This window comes from Pelophylax lessonae (assembly GCF_965119305.1).
Source record: "Pelophylax lessonae genome assembly, chromosome: 12".
Classification (NCBI taxonomy): domain Eukaryota; kingdom Metazoa; phylum Chordata; class Amphibia; order Anura; family Ranidae; genus Pelophylax; species Pelophylax lessonae.
In genome coordinates, this window is record NC_138779.1 from 62,024,452 (window position 1) to 62,045,416 (window position 20,965).

Genomic DNA, 20,965 nt, shown 5'->3' on the forward strand with positions numbered 1-20,965 from the left:
ACATGACGGTAGGGAGCCTTTTTGGCCTTATGCGAAAAGAAATGCCTTTTTGGGACCTGCCAAAGTGGTGCAGCACATACCACAAATTTGCGAAAGGGAGACGAGTCTACCAGATGAAAAGACAGCAACTGTAATGCTAGCAATTTGGCCAAGCTAGCATTAATATGCTGAGCATGTGGATTGCTGGGACAGTATTTCTTTCTACGGTTCAATAACTGGGGTAGTGAAATTTGCCTGTTGCTCAAATCAATTAGTGGTGTACTGCTAGCAGATTGGGTGCAAGTCTCCGTGCCACTCATTGCTATACCATCATCCCTCTCAATGCTCGTATTTGAGAAGGCATTAGGTATAGTAGGGTTAGAGATCACAGATGAGGAGCAAGGTGATGTATGCTTGTTTTGATCTGGTGCCTCTTTCAGGTGCTGTTGCCAATGGACTGCATGGCAGGTCGTCATATGCCTTGTCAAGCATGTGGTGCCCAAGCGGCTGGTGTTCTGGCCACGCTTGATGCGCTTTAGATAGATGTTGCAAACAGCAACGCTGAGGTCTACTGCACAGGTGCTGAAAAAAGCCCACACTAATCAACTTTTGTGAGTCTGCGTGGGGTTTGCAGCACCCTGCACCTGTGGAGCTCTGTGCTGTGATGCAATAGGTTGGCTACTTTTATGGCGGCCCCTGGAGCACATCCTGCCTTGTTGGAGTTGTGTATCCTCCTCATCCTCCCCTCTCCTTCTCCTCCTTCTCCTCTATCCTGTCAGGCACCCAAGTACAGTCAGTGACCTCATCATCCCCTCCCTCCTCATCACTGGAGCAAACCTGGCAATATTCTTCAGCTGTGGCAACATGACTGCTGGTTTCTTGTCCATCATTGTCACCCCCTCTCTCTAGACTCATGTTATTCCCTTCATCAACCTTTGAACCAACATTACAGCTTTCAAATTAAAATGAATAACGAGGACCAATGCGCTACCCAGAGGGAGTCTGACCCCAAGAAACGCAAATTAAGTATAAATGATGAGCCAAATGTGCAAATCAGCAGTGATAAAAATATGAAACAACTAGATTCAAATATAATCAGATAAGGAAGCAGCCAATTCTATTCAAGGGCCTCAATCTGTAAATGACAATATAATAAATACATAAAAAATCAGCGCTAATTCATGTAAAATTCTTGATCCAAAAAAGATAAAAAACACGATGTGAAAAAATTTGAAAAGATGTGAAAATGTAAAAATCTATGTTCTAAAAATCGGTACAGGTGGATAAATCTGTACAATGGGATATAAGATAAAGGAAACGTATCTTCTGAATTCTGAATCTAGTATGAAAAAGTGCATTAGCAAATTACTCTCTATTATCCTGATGTGAGTGAACGGTACAGATGGATAAATGAGTGTGACTCTGTAGAAAATAAATAAAATATTATGTGTCCAAAGTGCTGATAAAAAGTGTGGATATGTAGATCCAAAAAATGGTGCAAGATTTATCCACCTGTACCGATTTTTAGAACATAGATTTTTACATTTTCACATCTTTTCATATTTTTACATCATGTTTTTTATCTTTTTTGGATCAAGAATTCTGCATGAATTAGTGCCGATTTTTTATGTATTTATTATACAATTGTAAAAAAAGACTGAGTATTCAGAAACCTGGCAACCCAATCACCCAGCGCTTAGGTAAATGGATATATCTCATGTGCACATAGACCATAAGATAAAAAATTAAAACTATAAAAGCTGCTGCCTCATAATAGACAATATAAAATAAGGTGCATATCAACCGAAATTAATAGACACAAGCAGCGCTAATGCCTAAAACATATCATGAAACAATACATGAATCAATAAACCCTGTATTTACAGAGCTGACGTCATAAACAGTGTAGCGTCTTAGAGTCCATATAGGTACAAACAGTCCATCACCAGGTGACCTTTCAGTGAAATTATGGAAAGGGAATAGCAAACACCAACATCAATGCAAAGCTGCTAGGGATATGCCTCCACCTCACCACGTGCACCCCAATGGTAATGCTCTTACCAGGACTCGCTGTACATTGGGCATGTAGATAAATGGTAAATCTCCCATAGATCCTCCACAGACTCTATCTTTGCTCAGACCGCTTCACAGTCAAAAATGTTCTCAGCCATCAAAGCACATGGGGGAGTGAAAACAGATGCACAATAGGGCAGTATTGTTTGGTAAAATTGCACCTTTATTCAAAAACCCTCTCCCATTACACTCACATCGGCAAAGAATTCAAATAGCATTTCATAACTTATCAGCGTAAGGTTAGCGTCCAGCCGCTTGTCTCCCGCTCGCTGGATGGCGTCCCGGAAGTTCCTCAAGACTAGACGGCGTCCTGTTGCTAGGGGGACCGCGCAAGTCACCGCCCTGACGTACGTTTCGTCAGCAGACTTCAACGGAGGGCGTGCTTGCGCGGTCACGCCACTTCCCTTTTATCTGTTCTCTCTGATCGGCATTAACCGCTTCAGAACTGCCACAGCTGTTGCGGTCTGCCATCTACAGGGAGATATGTAAATAACAAGCCTTTTAACATCAAAAGCTGCTATTTTTATTATTATTAATGCTGATATTGTAGACTTTTTAATCCCTAGTGGCATTGCTACCTCATAACTAGGGTATATGTCCTGTATTACTATTGACTCAAATGTATATAATACAAAGCAATATCAACATCGTTACATGTATTTCTATGTGAAATAGGTGGCTGTTTTTCCTTTTACCAATATGTTATATCACAATAGCCCTTCATTCTAAACGTCCAACCACACTGTTCTGCCCTACTGAACATGTGTGTATAGAACGACACATATGAATAGCTAAAAATATTGATATGCCACCGATTGCACATACATAGCCTAAAACATAGGTTCTGCCTAACATACATTTCCACATATTAATAAATATGGATCAATATAAGGCAAAGAAATACATATACATAAAGATACAAATAATCCTAAACACAAACCAATAAGGTGTGCAATGGTATGAGGTTATACATATATAAAACCCATACATACTATATAACAAAACAAATATAAAATTATGAAAATCATAGTAGTGATAGTACTGAATTTAAAATCTTAGCTAGCCGTAGACCCATCCTTAAGAAGGGCCCATAGTCACACATAAGTTTAAATAAAAAACTAATAAAAATTGGTAAAAAAATCAGTAAAAGATTGGTAAAAAATTAGATACTAACTGTTATACTCAAAGACCTCCCATCCTGTGATATAGACTCACAGGATTGCCCAAACTGAATGGAGTATCTCTAATCAGGACCATCCAAAACAATTTTTAGGTGGCAAGATAGTAGGTACACAAAACCCCCACTTTGGCATTGTGAATCCAGATCAATACTCTGTATCGTTCAGCCCGTCCATCTCCAGACGCAAAGTGCTATCAGTAGTCACTTATGAAGCAGTTTACGTCCAGTTCGACGTTCAGGCCTCTGGGATGAAGAACATCGGTCAGGTATATCCAATATGTTTCTCTGCGTGAAAGTTCTCTTACCATATTAGATCCTCTCCAATTTGGATGGATCCTATCTATGCCCCAAAACCTCAAGCCCGAGGGGTCTTGATTATGTTTTAATTTAAAGTGAAGGGGCACACTATGGTCTTTGTCACCTTTGATAATTTTTGCTATGTGCTCGGACACACGCTTCGACAAAGTTCTCTTCGTGCGTCCGACATACATTAGGCCACATGGACATCTTAAACAATATACCACGTGCGTTGTTTGGCACGTGATACATTCTTTAATCTGGAATTCTTGTCCATTGGCACTCGAGACAAAGGTTTTTATTCCACGGACATGTTCCCTGACCTGCCTGCAAGACACACATCTACGGCATGCATAGAATCCCTCACGGTCCCAAAACATTTTGGGCTTTACAGGGGGATCTATGATTTTCTTCACCACTTTATCACCGAAAGATGGGCCTTTTCTATAGATGAAAGTGGGGTTCTGGGGAATAGCTACCCCTAGGACTTTATCCATGCAGAGAACACCCCAATGTTTTCTAAAGATGTTCTCCACCTCTTTGTATTGCTCGCTATAGTTTGATATGAACCCCCATTCATGCCTGTGGTCTTCAGACGGTATTCTATCCTCCAAACATTGTTCCTGTGTGCAGCCCCCGACTTCCTGTCTTATGCCTTCAAGAATGGAGTTCTTATATCCTTTCTCTATGAAGCGGTTCTTTAACAATTCAGACTGAATGTCATAGTCTTCAGCCCTGGTGCAGTTCCTCCTAACTCAGAGAAACTGCCCTTTAGGGATGTTGCGCAACCACTTAGAGTGGTGCCCGCTATACATAGGAAGGAAACTGTTCCTGTCCGTTGGCTTAAAATATGTTTTGTACCAACCTCACCACCTTGTAGGAAGATCTCCACATCTAAGTAATGGATATTCGTTTGGCTCCAACTAAACTCTAATTTTATATTATTTCTGTATTTGTTCAGGTGTTGCATATAATCACATAATGATTGCTCGCTACCTCGCCAGATAAGGAACAAATCATCAATGTACCTTTTGTAGAGTATTAGTTCTGATTTTTTGTTGCAATACACAAAACGGTCCTCCCACTCACTCATGAAAAGATTGGCAAAGCTGGGGACATATTTGGCATAAATCAGTTGTCCGCACTAAGTCTTACTTGAGAGACACAAAAGACTTTCTAAGTTCTTTGAGATCTTTAAGCGGACTTAACACAGGAGATGTGTATTTGGTAACAGCTGATGTTGCATCACTCTATACAGTGATTCAGCACGATGATGCCCTCTTGGCTTTGAACTGGGCGTTCAGCCAGAGGGATGATTTGCCCGACCTCCAAAAACGTTTTTTTGAGCCAGTTGTTAACATTCTGTCTCTCACATAATTATTTCTGGTTCGGGGGCGAGTTCTACACTCAGAAGAAGGGCGTGGCTATGGGGGCCAAATATACCCCCAGCCTCGCCAATCTTTTCATGAGTGAGTGGGAGGACCGTTTTTGTGTATTGCAACAAAAAATCAGAACTAATACTCTACAAAAGGTACATTGATGATTTGTTCCTTATCTGGCGAGGTAGCGAGCAATCATTATGTGATTATATGCAACACCTGAACAACAACAGAAATAATATAAAATTAGAGTTTAGTTGGAGCCAAACGAATATCCATTAATTGGATGTGGAGATCTTCCTACAAGGTGGTGAGGTTGGTACAAAAACATATTTTAAGCCAATGGACAGGAACAGTTTCCTTCCTATGTATAGCGGGCACCACTCTAAGTGGTTGCGCAACATCCCTAAAGGGCAGTTTCTCCGAGTTAGGAGGAACTGCACCAGGGATGAAGACTATGACATTCAGTCTGAATTGTTAAAGAACCGCTTCATAGAGAAAGGATATAAGAACTCCATTCTTGAAGGCATAAGACAGGAAGTCGGGGGCTGCACACAGGAACAATGTTTGGAGGATAGAATACCGTCTGAAGACCACAGGCATGAATGGGGGTTCATATCAAACTATAGCGAGCAATACAAAGAGGTGGAGAACATCTTTAGAAAACATTGGGGTGTTCTCTGCATGGATAAAGTCCTAGGGGCAGCTATTCCCCAGAACCCCACTTTCATCTATAGAAAAGGCCCATCTTTCGGCGATAAAGTGGTGAAGAAAATCATAGATCCCCCTGTAAAGTCCAAAATGTTTTGGGACCGTGAGGGATTCTATGCATGCCGTAGATGTGTGTCTTGCAGGCAGGTCAGGGAACATGTCCGTGGAATAAAAACCTTTGTCTCGAGTGCCAATGGACAAGAATTCCAGATTAAAGAATGTATCACGTGCCAAACAACGCACGTGGTATATTGTTTAGAATGTCCATGTGGCCTAATGTATGTCAGACGCACGAAGAGAACTTTGTCGAAGCGTGTGTCCGAGCACATAGCAAAAATTATCAAAGGTGACAAAGACCATAGTGTGCCCCTTCACTTTAAATTAAAACATAATCAAGACCCCTCGGGCTTGAGGTTTTGGGGCATAGATAGGATCCATCCAAATTGGAGAGGATCTAATATGGTAAGAGAACTTTCACGCAGAGAAACATATTGGATATACCTGACCGATGTTCTTCATCCCAGAGGCCTGAACGTCGAACTGGACATAAACTGCTTCATAAGTGACTATTGATAGCACTTTGCGTCTGGAGATGGACGGGCTGAACGATACAGAGTATTGATCTGGATTCACATTGCCAAAGTGGGGGTTTTGTGTACCTACTATCTTGCCACCCAAAAATTGTTTTGGATGGTCCTGATTAGAGATACTCCATTCAGCTTGGGCAATCCTGTGAGTCTATATCACAGGATGGGAGGTCTTTGAGTATAACAGTTAGTATCTAATTCTTTACCAATCTTTTACTGATTTTTTACCAATTTTTATTATTTTTTTATTTAAACTTATGTGTGACTATGGGCTCTTCTTAAGGATGGGTCTATGGCTAGCTAAGATTTTAAATTCAGTACTATCACTACTATGAATTTCATAATTTTATATTTGTTTTGTTATATAGTATGTATGGGTTTTATATATGTATAACCTCATACCATTGCACACCTTATTGGTTTGTGTTTAGGATTATTTGTATCTTTATGTATATGTATTTCTTTGCCTTATATTGATCCATATTTATTAATATGTGGAAATGTATGTTAGGCAGAACCTATGTTTTAGGCTATGTATGTGCAATCGGTGGCATATCAATATTTTTAGCTATTTATATGTGTCGTTCTATACACACATGTTCAGTAGGGCAGAACAGTGTGGTTGGACGTTTAGAATGTATGGCTATTGTGATATAACATATTGGTAAAAGGAAAAACAGCCACCTATTTCACATAGAAATACATGTAACGATGTTGATATTGCTTTGTATTATATACATTTGAGTCAATAGTAATACAGGACATATACCCTAGTTATGAGGTAGCAATGCCACTAGGGATTAAAAAGTCTACAATATCAGCATTAATAATAATAAAAATAGCATCTTTTGATGTTAAAAGGCTTGTTATTTACATATCTCCCTGTAGATGGCAGACCGCAACAGCTGTGACAGTGCTGAAGCGGTTAATGCCGATCAGAGAGAACAGATAAAAGGGAAGTGGCGTGACCGCGCAAGCACGCCCTCCGTTGAAGTCTGCTGACGAAACGTACGTCAGGGCGGTGACTTGCGCGGTCACCCTAGCAACAGGACGCCGTCTAGTCTCGAGGAACTTCCGGGACGCCATCCAGCGAGCGGGAGACAAGCGGCTGGACGCTAACCTTACGCTGATAAGTTATGAAATGCTATTTGAATTCTTTGCCGATGTGAGTGTAATGGGAGAGGGTTTTTGAATAAAGGTGCAATTTTACCAAACAATACTGCCCTATTGTGCACCTGTTTTCACTCCCCCATGTGCTTTGATGGCTGAGAACATTTTTGACTGTGAAGCGGTCTGAGCAAAGATAGAGTCTGTGGAGGATCTATGGGAGATTTACCATTTATCTACATGCCCAATGTACAGCGAGTCCTGGTAAGAGCATTACCATTGGGGTGCACGTGGTGAGGTGGAGGCATATCCCTAGCAGCTTTGCATTGATGTTGGTGTTTGCTATTCCCTTTCCATAATTTCACTGAAAGGTCACCTGGTGATTGACTGTTTGTACCTATATGGACTCTAAGACGCTACACTGTTTATGACGTCAGCTCTGTAAATACAGGGTTTATTGATTCATGTATTGTTTCATGATATGTTTTTGGCATTAGCGCTGCTTGTGTCTATTAATTTCGGTTGATATGCACCTTATTTTATATTTATTATACAGCTTTCAAATTGCTGTGCATCCTCCAGCAGCATGTCACTGACACTATGATCGAATAGTTCAGGTGACTCCTCTGTGCATGATGGTGGGGCGACAGAAGGAGTAGCTGTGGAGAAGGAGCCTGTGGAACTGGCCGCTTTGGCAGCTGTGGTGGAAGGCAAACTACTATGAGTGTGGATGTCAGAGGATGAGGAGGATGAGGACGGCTTATTGATCCACTCCACCAACTCTTCCACATGTTGTGACTAAATAGCGCAGGCAGCACTGGAAATAAAGGATGGGCGTGCCTGCAGAGGATGCACTATGTCAAACTTGACCACCACTTTTCACAATGGACACAGAGGCTGCTTGCCCTCTTTTCATGGCCTGTGAGCATCGGCCTCTCTTTGTCGGCCTTTCGGACATGATGTTGATACAGATTAATATAGGGTATAGGCAACTGACCAATAGATTATCAATGACCTGATATGATGTAATAGATAGTCCTATAGATGAGCTGTGGTGGTTATAGGATGTACCCAAGTGACCGATTAACAATACTTTCACTGATATGATGTAATCTATAGCCCTATAGATGATCTGTGCTGTTTATAGGATGTACCCAATTGACCAATTAACAATACTCTCACTGATGTGATGTAATCTATAGCCCTATAGATGAGCTGTGCTGCTTATAGGATGTATGCAAGTGACCGATTAACAATAATCTCACTGATATGATGTAATCTATAGCCCTATAGATGAGCTGTGGTGGTTATAGATGTACGCAAGTGACCGATTAACAATACTCTCACTGATGTGATGTAATCTATAACCCTATAGATGATCTATGCTGTTTATTGGATGTATGCAAGTGACCGATTAACAATACTCTCACTGATATGAAGTAATCTATAGCCCTATAGATGAGCTGTGCTGCTTATAGGATGTAACCAAGTGACCGATTAACAATACTCTCACTGATATGATGTAATCTATAGCCCTATAGATGATCTGTGCTGCTTATAGGATGTACGCAAGTGACCGATTAAAAATACTCTCACTGATGTGATGTAATCTATAGCCCTATAGATGAGAAATCTCTCTCCCTCCCTGCTAGGAATGAATGACTGGCACTGCACTGTCTGACAAACTGCAAAGAAACAAATCTCTCCCTGCCTGAAACATGTTCCTGGTCCTCCCTACACTGCTAGGAATGAATCACCCTGGCGCTGCACTGTCTGACAAACTGCAAAGAAACAAATCTCTCCCTGCCTGAAACACGTTCCTTGCCCTCCCTATACTGCTAGGAATGTCTCTCTGCACTGTCTGACAAACTCCAAAAAAAGCTACTCTCGCCCTGCCTCACACTCCCTGTCTCCTCGCCCGCACAATCACACTACACGCTGTGGCTGCGCGGGCAGCCTTTATGTAGTGTGGGGCGTGTATTTGGCCCCTGAGCCATGATTGGCTAAAGGCAGCCTGCCTTTAGTCCAATCATGGCAGAGCTCATTTGATTGGACAAAGCATGAGGTCAGGGTGCATGCATGCTTTGGCTAATCACATAACGTGCTGCACGCGCGGCGCAAGTGCAGTGCATTATGGGGATCTCGAATTTCCCACGAAGAAGCACATTTGTTCATCATTCGATGAACGATCGAACGACCGATGTTCGAGTCGAACTTAGCTTTGACTGAAACTCGAAGCTCATCCCTACTGACAATGGTCCACAATTTATTTCAATAGAGTTTGAGACTTTCCTTAAATCAAAGGGAATAAAACCAAAATACCATCCACAGACCAATGGAGGCATAGAATGTTTTAACCAGACATTTAAAAATTGCCTAAATACAAACCTGCATGAGGGACTCCTCTTCAGCAAAGCCATAGCCACTGTTCCACAGCACTACAGGTCAGTTCCTCAATCTTGTAATAATATATGTATGTATTGTAAAAACATATGTATTGTGTGGGACATTCTGTGGCTATGAAATCTTCATGAAGCTTTTTATGAATTTTGTCAAGAAGATATTGTATATAATGTTGGAAATAAAGGTAATATCTTATAATAAATATATGTATTTGTACATAATCTTTGACATACCGACACTGGGGGGGGGGGGAGCCCACATGGCACGCGAGTGAGAGCATGCTAGGGAGCAGCATTACGATCCTGCAATGAACCAGCGGATCCCTGTGCCTTGCCCGTGCCGCCTCCCCTAGCCCAGCACAGCCCACCCCCCGATACCGACACCTCAAATACTCTCTAGAAGTTATCTTCTCTTTTTGCTGCTATACATATTTAGGATGTGGTGTCATGATATTCTATACGAGGAATAAATATGCTAAAATTTGACAGTAATCAAACATTTGTTGCTTTGCAATATACTTATTAGTACAGTGATGCCTTTTTGTACATGTATGCAGCGATGATTTGGTTTATTAAACTCCGGTGTAACATCAATATTAGGGCTGTCGCTAGTAGTGACTGCTGTCAGTTTTTAAAGTATTAATGTTGATTATGATGTCACTAATTGGGGGTGTAGTCTGGGCAGGGGGGCCTAAGTGCCAGTAGCTGCATTGGTGCATGTATTTTACACTTGCTTGTGTTATTTTTTTGTTATAATAAAGATTGTATACAAAAATGTTTTAATTATGCTTACAAAGTTTATTCCTTCCTTATTCTCAATTTCCAATGTTAGTTGCTTTACTTATCTTACAAGTTACCATAAGGATGGCTTGGCATGTTTGACAGTAAGGCATTGAAATCCTGTTGGTTGATTAGGTTCAGTGGGGTTTATTTATTAAAGGAATAGAGAATGTTTACTTAACAAAAATAACTCTTATTTAGCATATGGTGGGAATTCATTTTTTTTTTCAATCATTCAATTGTGTGCAAAAAAAAAAAAATGTTTACAGATGATTTAGTATATTCATCAATATAAGTGAGCATTCAACCCCAACGTGCATACAGTATAGGCAAAATATACTGCATCACAGACATCAGTAGAGTCAGTTCACAGATAGTTTATTTTGTTCTTTTTTTTTTTTTTAGAAATAAAGTCCTTTGAGCATTATGCATCAGAAAGAATTGCAGTCTCACCACATGTTAGAATTGTTATAAATTTTAGACCACTTAGGTCATCGACAATACTTACGCGTGTAAGCCCAGCTTGAGAACGTGAGGGTGCAGTTCTGGTAATCAAAGGGAAAACTGTAAATGTTGAGGATGCAAGCAGATTTTACTTGCATTGGTTTGTACTGGATAACTCTGCCATCGTTGTTTATAGTGACATAACTGATGTCACGGGGCTTTTCCTCATTTACTCTAGAATGAAAAACAACCATATGCAAGTTACTGGATAGGTCTGTAGAAAAACAAGTACATCAATAGTGATTGGATAATCAGTTTGCAAATCAGGTGAATCGTCGCATTACGTTTTTTTTTTTTATTCTTCTAAACAAACAATATGCATAGAAGTTTGTTCTAAAATTCGTGAAATACAATTGCCTGGATTCCTAAATTGCTTGATTGTCTGTAAATCAGGTAGAGCTGCAGGCAAATATTTTGGCAAACCAAAGTGAGTGAATGTGTGACTCTCCTAATTAGATCATAAGTATACATCAACCAATAATTATACATTAGCGCTTAGAAGGGATTCAATATTCTAAAGGATGCGCATTTGTAACATTATATAGTGCTGATATATTAAGATCATTTCTAGAATAAATAGAATCATAATTTCTAGCTGAAGAGGACTGTAAAACATAATGCACTGGAATTTTAATTTGCATAAACGCATACAATAATATTTCCAATATTGATAATTTGTCCTATAATATCGCTAAATAAGGGCAGAAATGTAGCTACACATAATATGTTTTGTATGACTTTATTAGTATCTGTATTGGAATTTAATTCAAATACCCAATATAAGAACAGACTGCAAATATAAGTTGCATGTTACGATATAGTGAAAGGCAGGCTATCCAATCACCTTTCTGATCGACACTGAGGACAAAAAACGTAACCACTTACCGACCCCCCGCCGTTGATTTACGTCGGTCTTTTGGCGCTAAATACCGGGGTTATGGCTGCAGATAGCGGTCATAACCCCGGTATTTTTTTAAACGGCGATGATCAGCTTTCAGATAAAGGTGGTCCCAGGTGGTCCCAGTGGCGGATTCCCTGCAGGATCACCCTTACAGTGCAGTGGAAGAGGTGCCCCCCCCCCCCTCCCACAGTGTTCCGGCCGTTTTCCGAAAATTATTCAGTCCCGGATCCTCAGAGACAGGAAGTCGAGTGAGGGCAAGATGGCCCCCACTCAACTCTATGGTCTTGGAGGACTGGAGCAGCGTCAAACGTCTTTGCCTAGCAACCGGTTTAAAGGCCCGATTTTTTTTCAACCATTTTTTTTTCTTTTTTTCTTTTTTAGTGTACTTGTGAGGTCTAAGGTCTTTTTGACCCCAGATCTCACAATAAAGAGGTCCTGTCATGCCTATTTCTATTACAAGGGATGTTTACATCCCTTGTAATAGGAATAAAAATGATAACATTTTATTTTTTTTTAAACTGTTGAAAAATAAAAAAACAATAAATAAAATAAATTGGAAAAAAAAATGAAAGCGCCCTGTCCCTGTTAGCTCTAAGCTGCTAACCTGTAGATTTTTTTTAAATGTCACCTATTGGGATTTTTAAGTACTAATGTTTGTCACCATTCCGTGAGCGTGCGCAATTTTGAAGCATGACATGTTGGGTATCTATTTACTCAGCGTAACATTATCTTTCACATTATGGAAAAAAATTGGGCTAACTTTACTGTTTTCTTATATTTTAATTAAAAAAAGTGATTTTTTTCCAAAAAAATCGTGTTTGGAAGACCGCTGCGTAAATACGGTGTGATAAAAAATATTGCTATGATCTCCATTTTATTCTCTAGGATCTCTGCTAAAATATATATATATATATATATATATATATATATATATATATATATATATATACATAATGTTTGGGGGTTCTAAGTAGTTTTCTAGCAAAAAAAAAAAAGATTTTTAGCTTGTAATCACCAAGTGTCAAAAATAGGCCCGGTCTTAAAGTGGTTAAATTGTATGTCATGCCAAAATATTTATTTGTTTTTTAGTTTTGTATAGAATATCAGGGCCACAAAAGAATAAAATAGAGAAGTGGCCCCATGGGATTGTCATCCCTAACACCCATTTGTTATATAAATACATTTTACTTTTAATAGAGGGCTGTGATGATTGTGAAGTACATGTCTCTCTATGGCTGCTTTGCCGGTTCTTTCTGTTTTATGTTTCAGGTGACAAGCAGCCTGCTGTAATTAGGAAGATTTACCTCAGCTGCTGAGCACTGGATTGGTGACAAATATTTGGCAGGAAACATCTAGCCAATGAGTGTAACCTTTTACTTATATCCTCTCCTGTCAGTGGGCGGAGTCAGCATTTACCTCAGGTCTGTCAGCTGGACTCACCTCTGGATTCTCCTCAGCTTTCCTTCTGCATCTCTTGACCTGCTCTCAGCCCAGGATGGATATTCTACTTCATGAACTACTTCAAAAATGAATTCCCCTGGAGGAAGGCTTGCCTTGGTCTTTTGTTTAATTTATTTTATTCCCCCCCCCCCTCAGTGTTCAGTGGTGACAGCTGTATCCTCACTTACATCTGTGGGCCCTGGGCCTGTATTGTGCCAGGGCCTCCCTGTATACTGATGGTTATAGGTTACCTGAGGTCAGCCAAGGAACTTTTCATCTATCTTTAGGCAGACCGGAACCTGCGGCAAGACCAGCGTAACATCACATCACCACTGGGCCCGGGTTGCCATTGGGACTTGGCAGGGACCAGAAGAGGAGGACCGCTGACTGGAAGTGTCAGCACACAGGCCAACAGGGCAGGAGCTACCATGAAAGAATACGCAGGACAAGGAGGCCCTAGTCTTCTTTAGACACCCACAGAGACACTGTTCCTGCCACCATGAGCCAGGGAGGCAGCGGGTCTGAAGCTGCTACAATGGCCGGACAGCGTGATCAACACCTCTCCAACAGGACCTTCATCATCATCATCACAGGCTAGGGGTGAGTGAAGCTCTGAGGGCTGGGAATGTACACAGACTTCACTATTCTGTCTGATTCAGTCTCTTCTGTGTCATTGTCTTCCCTGCTTAGTGTGCTCGGTCAGCCTTTTGTCACCTCTTTAGTTTACTCTCCCGTCTCTAGTGCTTTAAGTTACATTTCACTTATCACACTTCTGACCTGTGAAATGTTTTCGTTGTGTGTTCATTTGCAACAGTTATTGCAGGTACTGCAGTAGAATGGTTAGCGCTTCTGTCCAGGATGTCATTGTTCTGTTCTGTTCAAGGATGTCATTGTTATTATATCAGTGATTGTTCGGGGGGATTGTGTGCCTAGCAGGCTGATCAGTCAGTTTATCGTCATTAGCTTGTCTGAGGGTTTAATTTACTTCCTTTACAAAAATTAGGGTGTTTAAGGGTTGTCAGTTTTAAATCTGTGAATGAGTTGCCTGATTTTGGGTTTTACAGTCAGGTCCATAAATATTGGGACATTGACACAATTCTAATCTTTTTGGCTCTATACACCACCACAATGGATTTGAAATGAAACAAACAAGATGTGCTTTAACTGCAGACTTTCAGCTTTAATTTGAGGTTATTTATATCCAAATCAGGTGAAAGGTGTAGGAATTACAACAGTTTGTATATGTGCCTCCCAATTTTTAAAGGGACCAAAAGTAATGGGACAATTGGCTGCTCAGCTGTTCCATGGCCAGATGTGTGTTATTCCCTCATTATCCCATTTTCAAGGAGCAGATAAAAGGTCCAGAGTTAATTTTAAGTGTGCTATTTGCATTTGGAATCTGTTGCTGTCAACTCTCAATATGAGATCCAAATAGCTGTCACTATCAGTAAAGCAAGCCATCATTAGGCTGAAAAAACAAAACAAACCCATCAGAGTGATAGCAAAAACATTAGGTGTGGCCAAATCAACTGCTTGGAACATCCTTAAAAAGAAAGAATACACCGGTGAGCTCAGCAACACCAAAATACCCGGAAGACCACGGAAAACAAGTGTGGTGGATGACCGAAGAATTCTTTCCCTGGTGAAGAAAACACCCTTCACAACAGTTGGCCAGATCAAGAACACTCTCCAGGAGGTAGGTGTATGTGTGTCAAAGTCAACAATCAGGAGAAGACTTCACCAGAGTGAATACAGAGGGTTCACCACAAGGTGTAAACCATTGGTGAGCCTCAAAAACAGGAAGGCCAGATTAGAGTTTGCCAAACAACATCTAAAAAAGCCTTCACAGTTCTGGAACAACATCCTATGGACAGATGAAACCAAGATCAACATGTACCAGAGTGATGGGAAGAGAAGAGTATGGAGAAGGAAAGGAACTGCTCATTATCCAAAGCATACTACCTCATCAGTGAAGCATGGTGGTAGTAGTGTCATGGCGTGGGCATGTATGGCTGCCAATGGAACTGGTTCTCTTGTATTTATTGATGATGTGACTGCTGACAAAAGCAGCAGGATGAATTCTGAAGTGTTTCGGGCAATGTTATCTGCTCATATTCAGCCAAATGCTTCAGAACTCATTGGACGGCGCTTCACAGTGCAGATGGACAATGACCCGAAGCATACTGCGAAAGCAACCAAAGAGTTTTTTAAGGGAAAGAAGTGGAATGTTATGCAATGACCAAGTCAATCACCTGACCTGAATCCGATTGAGCATGCATTTCACTTGCTGAAGACAAAACTGAAGGGAAAATGCCCCAAAAACAAGCAGGAACTGAAGACAGTTGCAGTAGAGGCCTGGCAGAGCAACACCAGGGAAGAAACCCAGCGTCTGGTGATGTCTATGTGTTCCAGACTTCAGGCTGTAATTGACTTCAAAGGATTTGCAACCAAGTATTTAAAAGTGAAAGTTTGATTTATGATTGTTAATCTGTCCCATTACTTTTGGTCCCTTATAAAGTGTGAGGCACATATGCAAACTGTTGTAATTCCTACACCGTTCACCTGATTTGGATGTAAATAGTCTCAAATTAAAGCTGAAAGTCTGCAGTTAAAGCACATCTTGTTTGTTTCATTTCAAATCCATTGTGGTGGTGTATAGAGCCAAAAAGATTAGAATGGTGTCGATGTCCCAATATTTATGGACCTGACTGTATACTGTATAGCTATATAGTTTTCCCACTTTGTTTTATTAGGAAAAGTAAAAGAGCAGTGCACATACAGTACACAACGTGTGACATAACATGACATGTAGGCATGATTGTGTTTTATAATTTTCAAAGAAGATTTATGAAGAGAGGATCCTGTCTCATATAGTTCCTCCATTTGTTTATTTAGGTTATCCCCTCTTGTCTGTGATTCCTGAAGAGTCCAATGAGTTTAATCATTTGTCACTTCCTAAGTGTTCTTGTTCTTTATTGATCTAATGTTGATAAAGCCAATTCTCATTATTTTATCTAAATCTACAGTCTATCAATATCTTTTTGTGATTAGACAGTTTGGTCCAGATGCTCTTTTAGCCAAATCTGACATTATATCTTTTTGTTTATTCCCTGCTTTTGGTCAGGAGCTTATAACTCTTAGGTCATTCTCTTCCTGATTTATTTCAAATGTATTTTCTTGATAAGCAGCATGAAGATTCAATAGTAAAGCATTGGAAAGCTTATGGTATAGTTACATGATCCCCTCTGGGGCTCAGCCGCAGATATCTGCATTCTCCAATGCTTCTCCTCCTCTCAGTTCAGTACAGGAATCTGCTTTTCTTTTAGTAAAACACAGTGCATTTCTACTACAGTGCTGCAGAAATCTGATTTTTAAAACACTGTCGCCTGGTAAGAAGTTTGTTCTCGAAGCCAAAATTCAGTGAGCATGTGGAAAGTGATCCCCTGGTCTTCCAGTTTCATGGATATTGCAACATATCATGTCTCTTTGGCTGCTGAATCACAGTTCTGCCTTGTTTAACATTTATTTCATGGGTGTTGGTATAGAATATGCCAGGATAGAGTTTAAGACTCCTACAAAAGACAAGTTTTTTTCAAAACCACCTTATTGGAAACTAGAATATTGTTATATGATTCAGTTGTTCTTGAGTTTTCGGTGTTTGTATCACACATTATGCCTATGAACAGAATTTTACTATTGGGCTGGGTGCTTCTCATCTCAGGCCTTTAATTCCCTTATTAGCATGTTGGTTATGTTAGAAGGTTAAAGAGTATCTACTGGTTTTGGTGCAAATTTATTTCAACTTAAAATGTTAGCTCTATGTGGCAGGTCAGAATTTGTTTTAGATGAGCATTTTCCACTTGTCTACAGGTGCAACAGAATCTATTGAATGTGGTAATTTCCACTCTGGCAAATAGTGTTCAGCATTTTGACCAGAATATTGTATTTACACAGTATACCTAAGAATATTGTTCACTTGAGCTCTTCCTTGCTGTTGTGGCTGTGGCACTTTGGAACCAGCAGTTCAGCCTCCTAATGATGAATATTAGAATAGGGTTTTTATGCAATCAACTGTTTAGGATATCTGGTCCTTCTTCATTTTATATTTAGGTTAACCACTTTACCACCGGAGGATTTTGCTGTCTTATGTCTGGGCCACTTTTTGCGATTCAGCACTGTGCGAACTGACAATTGCGCGGCCGTGCGACGCCGTACCCAAACAAAATTTACGTCCTTTTTTTCCCACAAACAGAGCTTTCTTTTGGTGGTATTTGATCACCTGTGCAAATTTTTACTTTTTGCGCTATAAACACAAAAAATGCGTAAATTTTGAAAAAACAACAATATTTTTCACATTTTTCTTATATGAAATTCCCCCCCAAAAAAATGTAAAAACCTATGTTTGGTAAAAAAAAAACTCACAATAAGCGTATTTTGATTGGTTTGCGCAAAAGTTATTGCGTCTACTAACTAAGGGAAAGATTTCTGTCATTTTTGGTGGGTTTTTTTTTAACGAGTAATGGCGGTGATCTGCGATTTTTTTTTGCGGGACTGCGACATTGTGGCGGACAGATCGGACCCTTGACTGACATTTTTGACATTTTTGGGGGGACCAGTGACATTACTACAGTAATCAGTGCTATAAATATGCAATGTTACTGTAAAAATGACACTGGCAGGGAAGGGGTTAATTTTTATTGGTGATCAAGGGGTTAATGTATGCCTAGTGCTTACTGATGTGTGGGGGGAGGGGACTATGTGACACAAGGACAGATCGCAGGTTCAGCTATGCTGAACCCTGCAATCTGACCCTGCCTGTCACTTAGGAGATCCGCCCACTTGTGTTTACACAAGCAGGAGGATCCCAACACTCGATTCCCCGGCGATCGGGGAAGAGCAGCGGCGATCGCCGCCGCTCCTCCCCTGGCCCGACTCCCGCTGTGAGAGTGGGGAATGTCTGACGACGTAGGTCTACGTCGCCAGACGTTATCGAGCCACTTTGCCGCAGTAGAGCTCTAGTGAGCAGAGGCAAATTGGTTAAAGTAAGAGATTTTCAGGGTAGCAAAACATTTAATAGCAGATGCTTTGTTTTGCCTGTGTCCAGTGTTTCAGGACACCAGTTACCCCAGCAATGAGCAAAGGCCTTCAAATTCCTTAACACCAGTTTGTTTTTTGCTTGCAGTTATATGCGATATGATATTCCATTCTCTTGCTGAAACAACCTGCATTATCTATGCCACTGGTTGCATCTCCTTTGAGGACTCTTCAGAACTCTTTTGGCCTTTATATGACATGTACCAAAGTGGTTGTTCCCACACTCCTTCTTCAAAACTGTTAGTAGGAGTTTGAGGCACAATGACTTATAGAAGTTCCAAAACAGACTTTAGAAGCTATGTTTATATGCTGCTATTGGGTCACAAATTGCATTCAACATGTCATGTAATTTCGCTACTGCTATGGAATCAATCTGTTCTTCTGCATATAAAACACTTTAGAACTGCTTTCACACTCCGTTCAGTCTGGTTAGTTGAGTTAAGTTGTTAACTTGCTGGACAGAAGTGTTTGCAGAATTGGATTAGCAAGACAAAGATAGGCAGTTATCACTTCATGCATTAGGCCATTCACATTGCCAATAGAGCTGATTCAGCAATTTTTACTATTCACAAGGCTTTCCTTTTTTTTTCTGTTCCATGTAAATCTTCTATCAGAATCATAATTGAAATCTGTTTGTAAAAGATGTTGATGGTGCGGGATATGCAGCTGCTACATAGGGAGTGCATCAGGACGTAGATGGGTTCCCTGATCTTTATGTCCGTCCTGCTTTTTGCATTTACAGTGGGTACGGAAAGTATTCAGACCCCCTTAAATTTTTCACTCTTTGTTATATTGCAGCCATTTGCTAAAATCATTTAAGTTCATTCTTCTTCCTCATGAATGTACACATGCAACCTGACAGAACTGGAGAGGATCTGCAAGGAGGAATGGCAGAGGATCCCCAAATCCAGGTGTGAAAGACTTGTTGCATCTTTCCCAAAAAGACTCCTGGCTGTATTAGATCAAAAGGGGGCTTCTACTAAATACTGAGCAAAGGGTCTGAATACTTAGGACCATGTGATATTTCAGTTTTTCTTTTTTAATAAATCTGCAACAATGTCAACAATTCTGTGTTTTTCTGTCAGTATGGGGTGCTATGTGTACATTCATGAGGAAGAAGAATGAACTTAAATGATTTTAGCAAATGGCTGCAATATAACAAAGAGTGATTGTTTAGGCCACGGTAGTGGCGTGGGACCAGGTTGATAACCTGGCTTTTGGGTAATGTTTGGGTGGTTAGTAAACTATTATTTGGTTGGAATAAGATATTGCTGCTTGAGTCTTAGTGACTAAGCATGTTGGTCTGTTAATGGTTAACCTTCCTAGCGGTATTCCCGAGCGTGACTCGGGGTTACATTTTAGAGCCAAAAGCGGTAACCCCGAGCCACATTCGGGGTACCGCTAGGAAGATCGCTGGATCCTGGTAGAGTTTTTACTTACCTTTTTCTCCGGGATCCAGCGATGTATGCGGGCGGTATGCGGCGGCGGAGCTTCCTACCGATCATCTGTCAGCCCCGCCTTCCGTCTCCAGCGATGTGACGTCCACCGGGGGCGGGAACCGGCGGCAAATTCAAAATGTATAACACACAAACACACTGATACACTGTAATCCTATTGGATTACATTCCCTAAATAAAATAAATTGACCTTTGATTGCCCCCCAGTGCTTTCTCCATTGCACTTCCTGCATTATTCCTATACATTGTCTCTGGATCATTGCAGAGCGACCATGGCCTCAAACAAGCGCGCCGCAACATCAAAAGCGGTGTATGACCTGCTGGGCGAGAGCGACAGCGATCCTGAATCGCATGCAGAGTGGAGTGACAGCGATTCATGGGGAAGCTCGTCATCCGACGCTGAAAGTGAGTTCAGTGATGATGCTGTGACTGTGCCGAGCGATGTGCGTACTTGGTGCGTGATCGACTGCGGTACGGAGCACGTAGCGCCCCCAAGGTTCCAGTTTACCGGAGCACCTGGTCTCAAAGTCGATCTTGGCATATCTGCAACTTTTTTTGACTGATGAGGTTATCGAAAAAATTTTGTGGAGACCAATTGGTACCAGGAACAACAAGCCGCAGCACATCGGCGGTTTTCAAGGAGCAGGATGTGGGAACCCGTTACCAGTGCGGATATCTGGAAATTCCTGGGCCTAATTATTCTGCAGGGAGTGGTGGGGAAACCCCTGCAGAAGTGGTATTGGACCACAAACAAATTATTGGCCACTCCTTTTTTTGGCACCATTATGTCGGAGTACAAATTCTCCCTTATTATGAGGTATTTGCACTTTGCCAATAATGAGGATTTTGATGAGACTTCTCATCCGGCTTCGAAGCTGAAAAAGATCTGGGACATTTACCAATTAATTTTGAAAAATTTCCAGGAGTCCTATGTCCCAGAAAGAGACATTTGCATAGACAAAAGTCTTATGGCATATAAAGGGAGACTTAGCTGGATCCAATATATTGCGTCCAAGCGAGCACGCTTTGGAATCAAATCTTTTATGCTGTGTGAAGCCAGCTCTGGCTATATTT

General features: G+C 40.8%; 1 protein-coding gene across 1 annotated transcript in view; it reads right to left on the reverse strand.

Annotated features, from left to right (window-relative positions):
• Positions 1–20,965, reverse strand: part of LOC309568867 (5-hydroxytryptamine receptor 3A-like) — a gene marked incomplete at both ends in the record, with an annotated part of 110,964 nt that overhangs the window by 50,456 nt on the left and 39,543 nt on the right. The window contains one exon of the mRNA XM_082274651.1: positions 11,004–11,173. Within this exon, the coding sequence (XP_082130777.1) occupies positions 11,004–11,173 (170 nt within the window). The remainder of the gene's footprint in view (positions 1–11,003; positions 11,174–20,965) is intronic.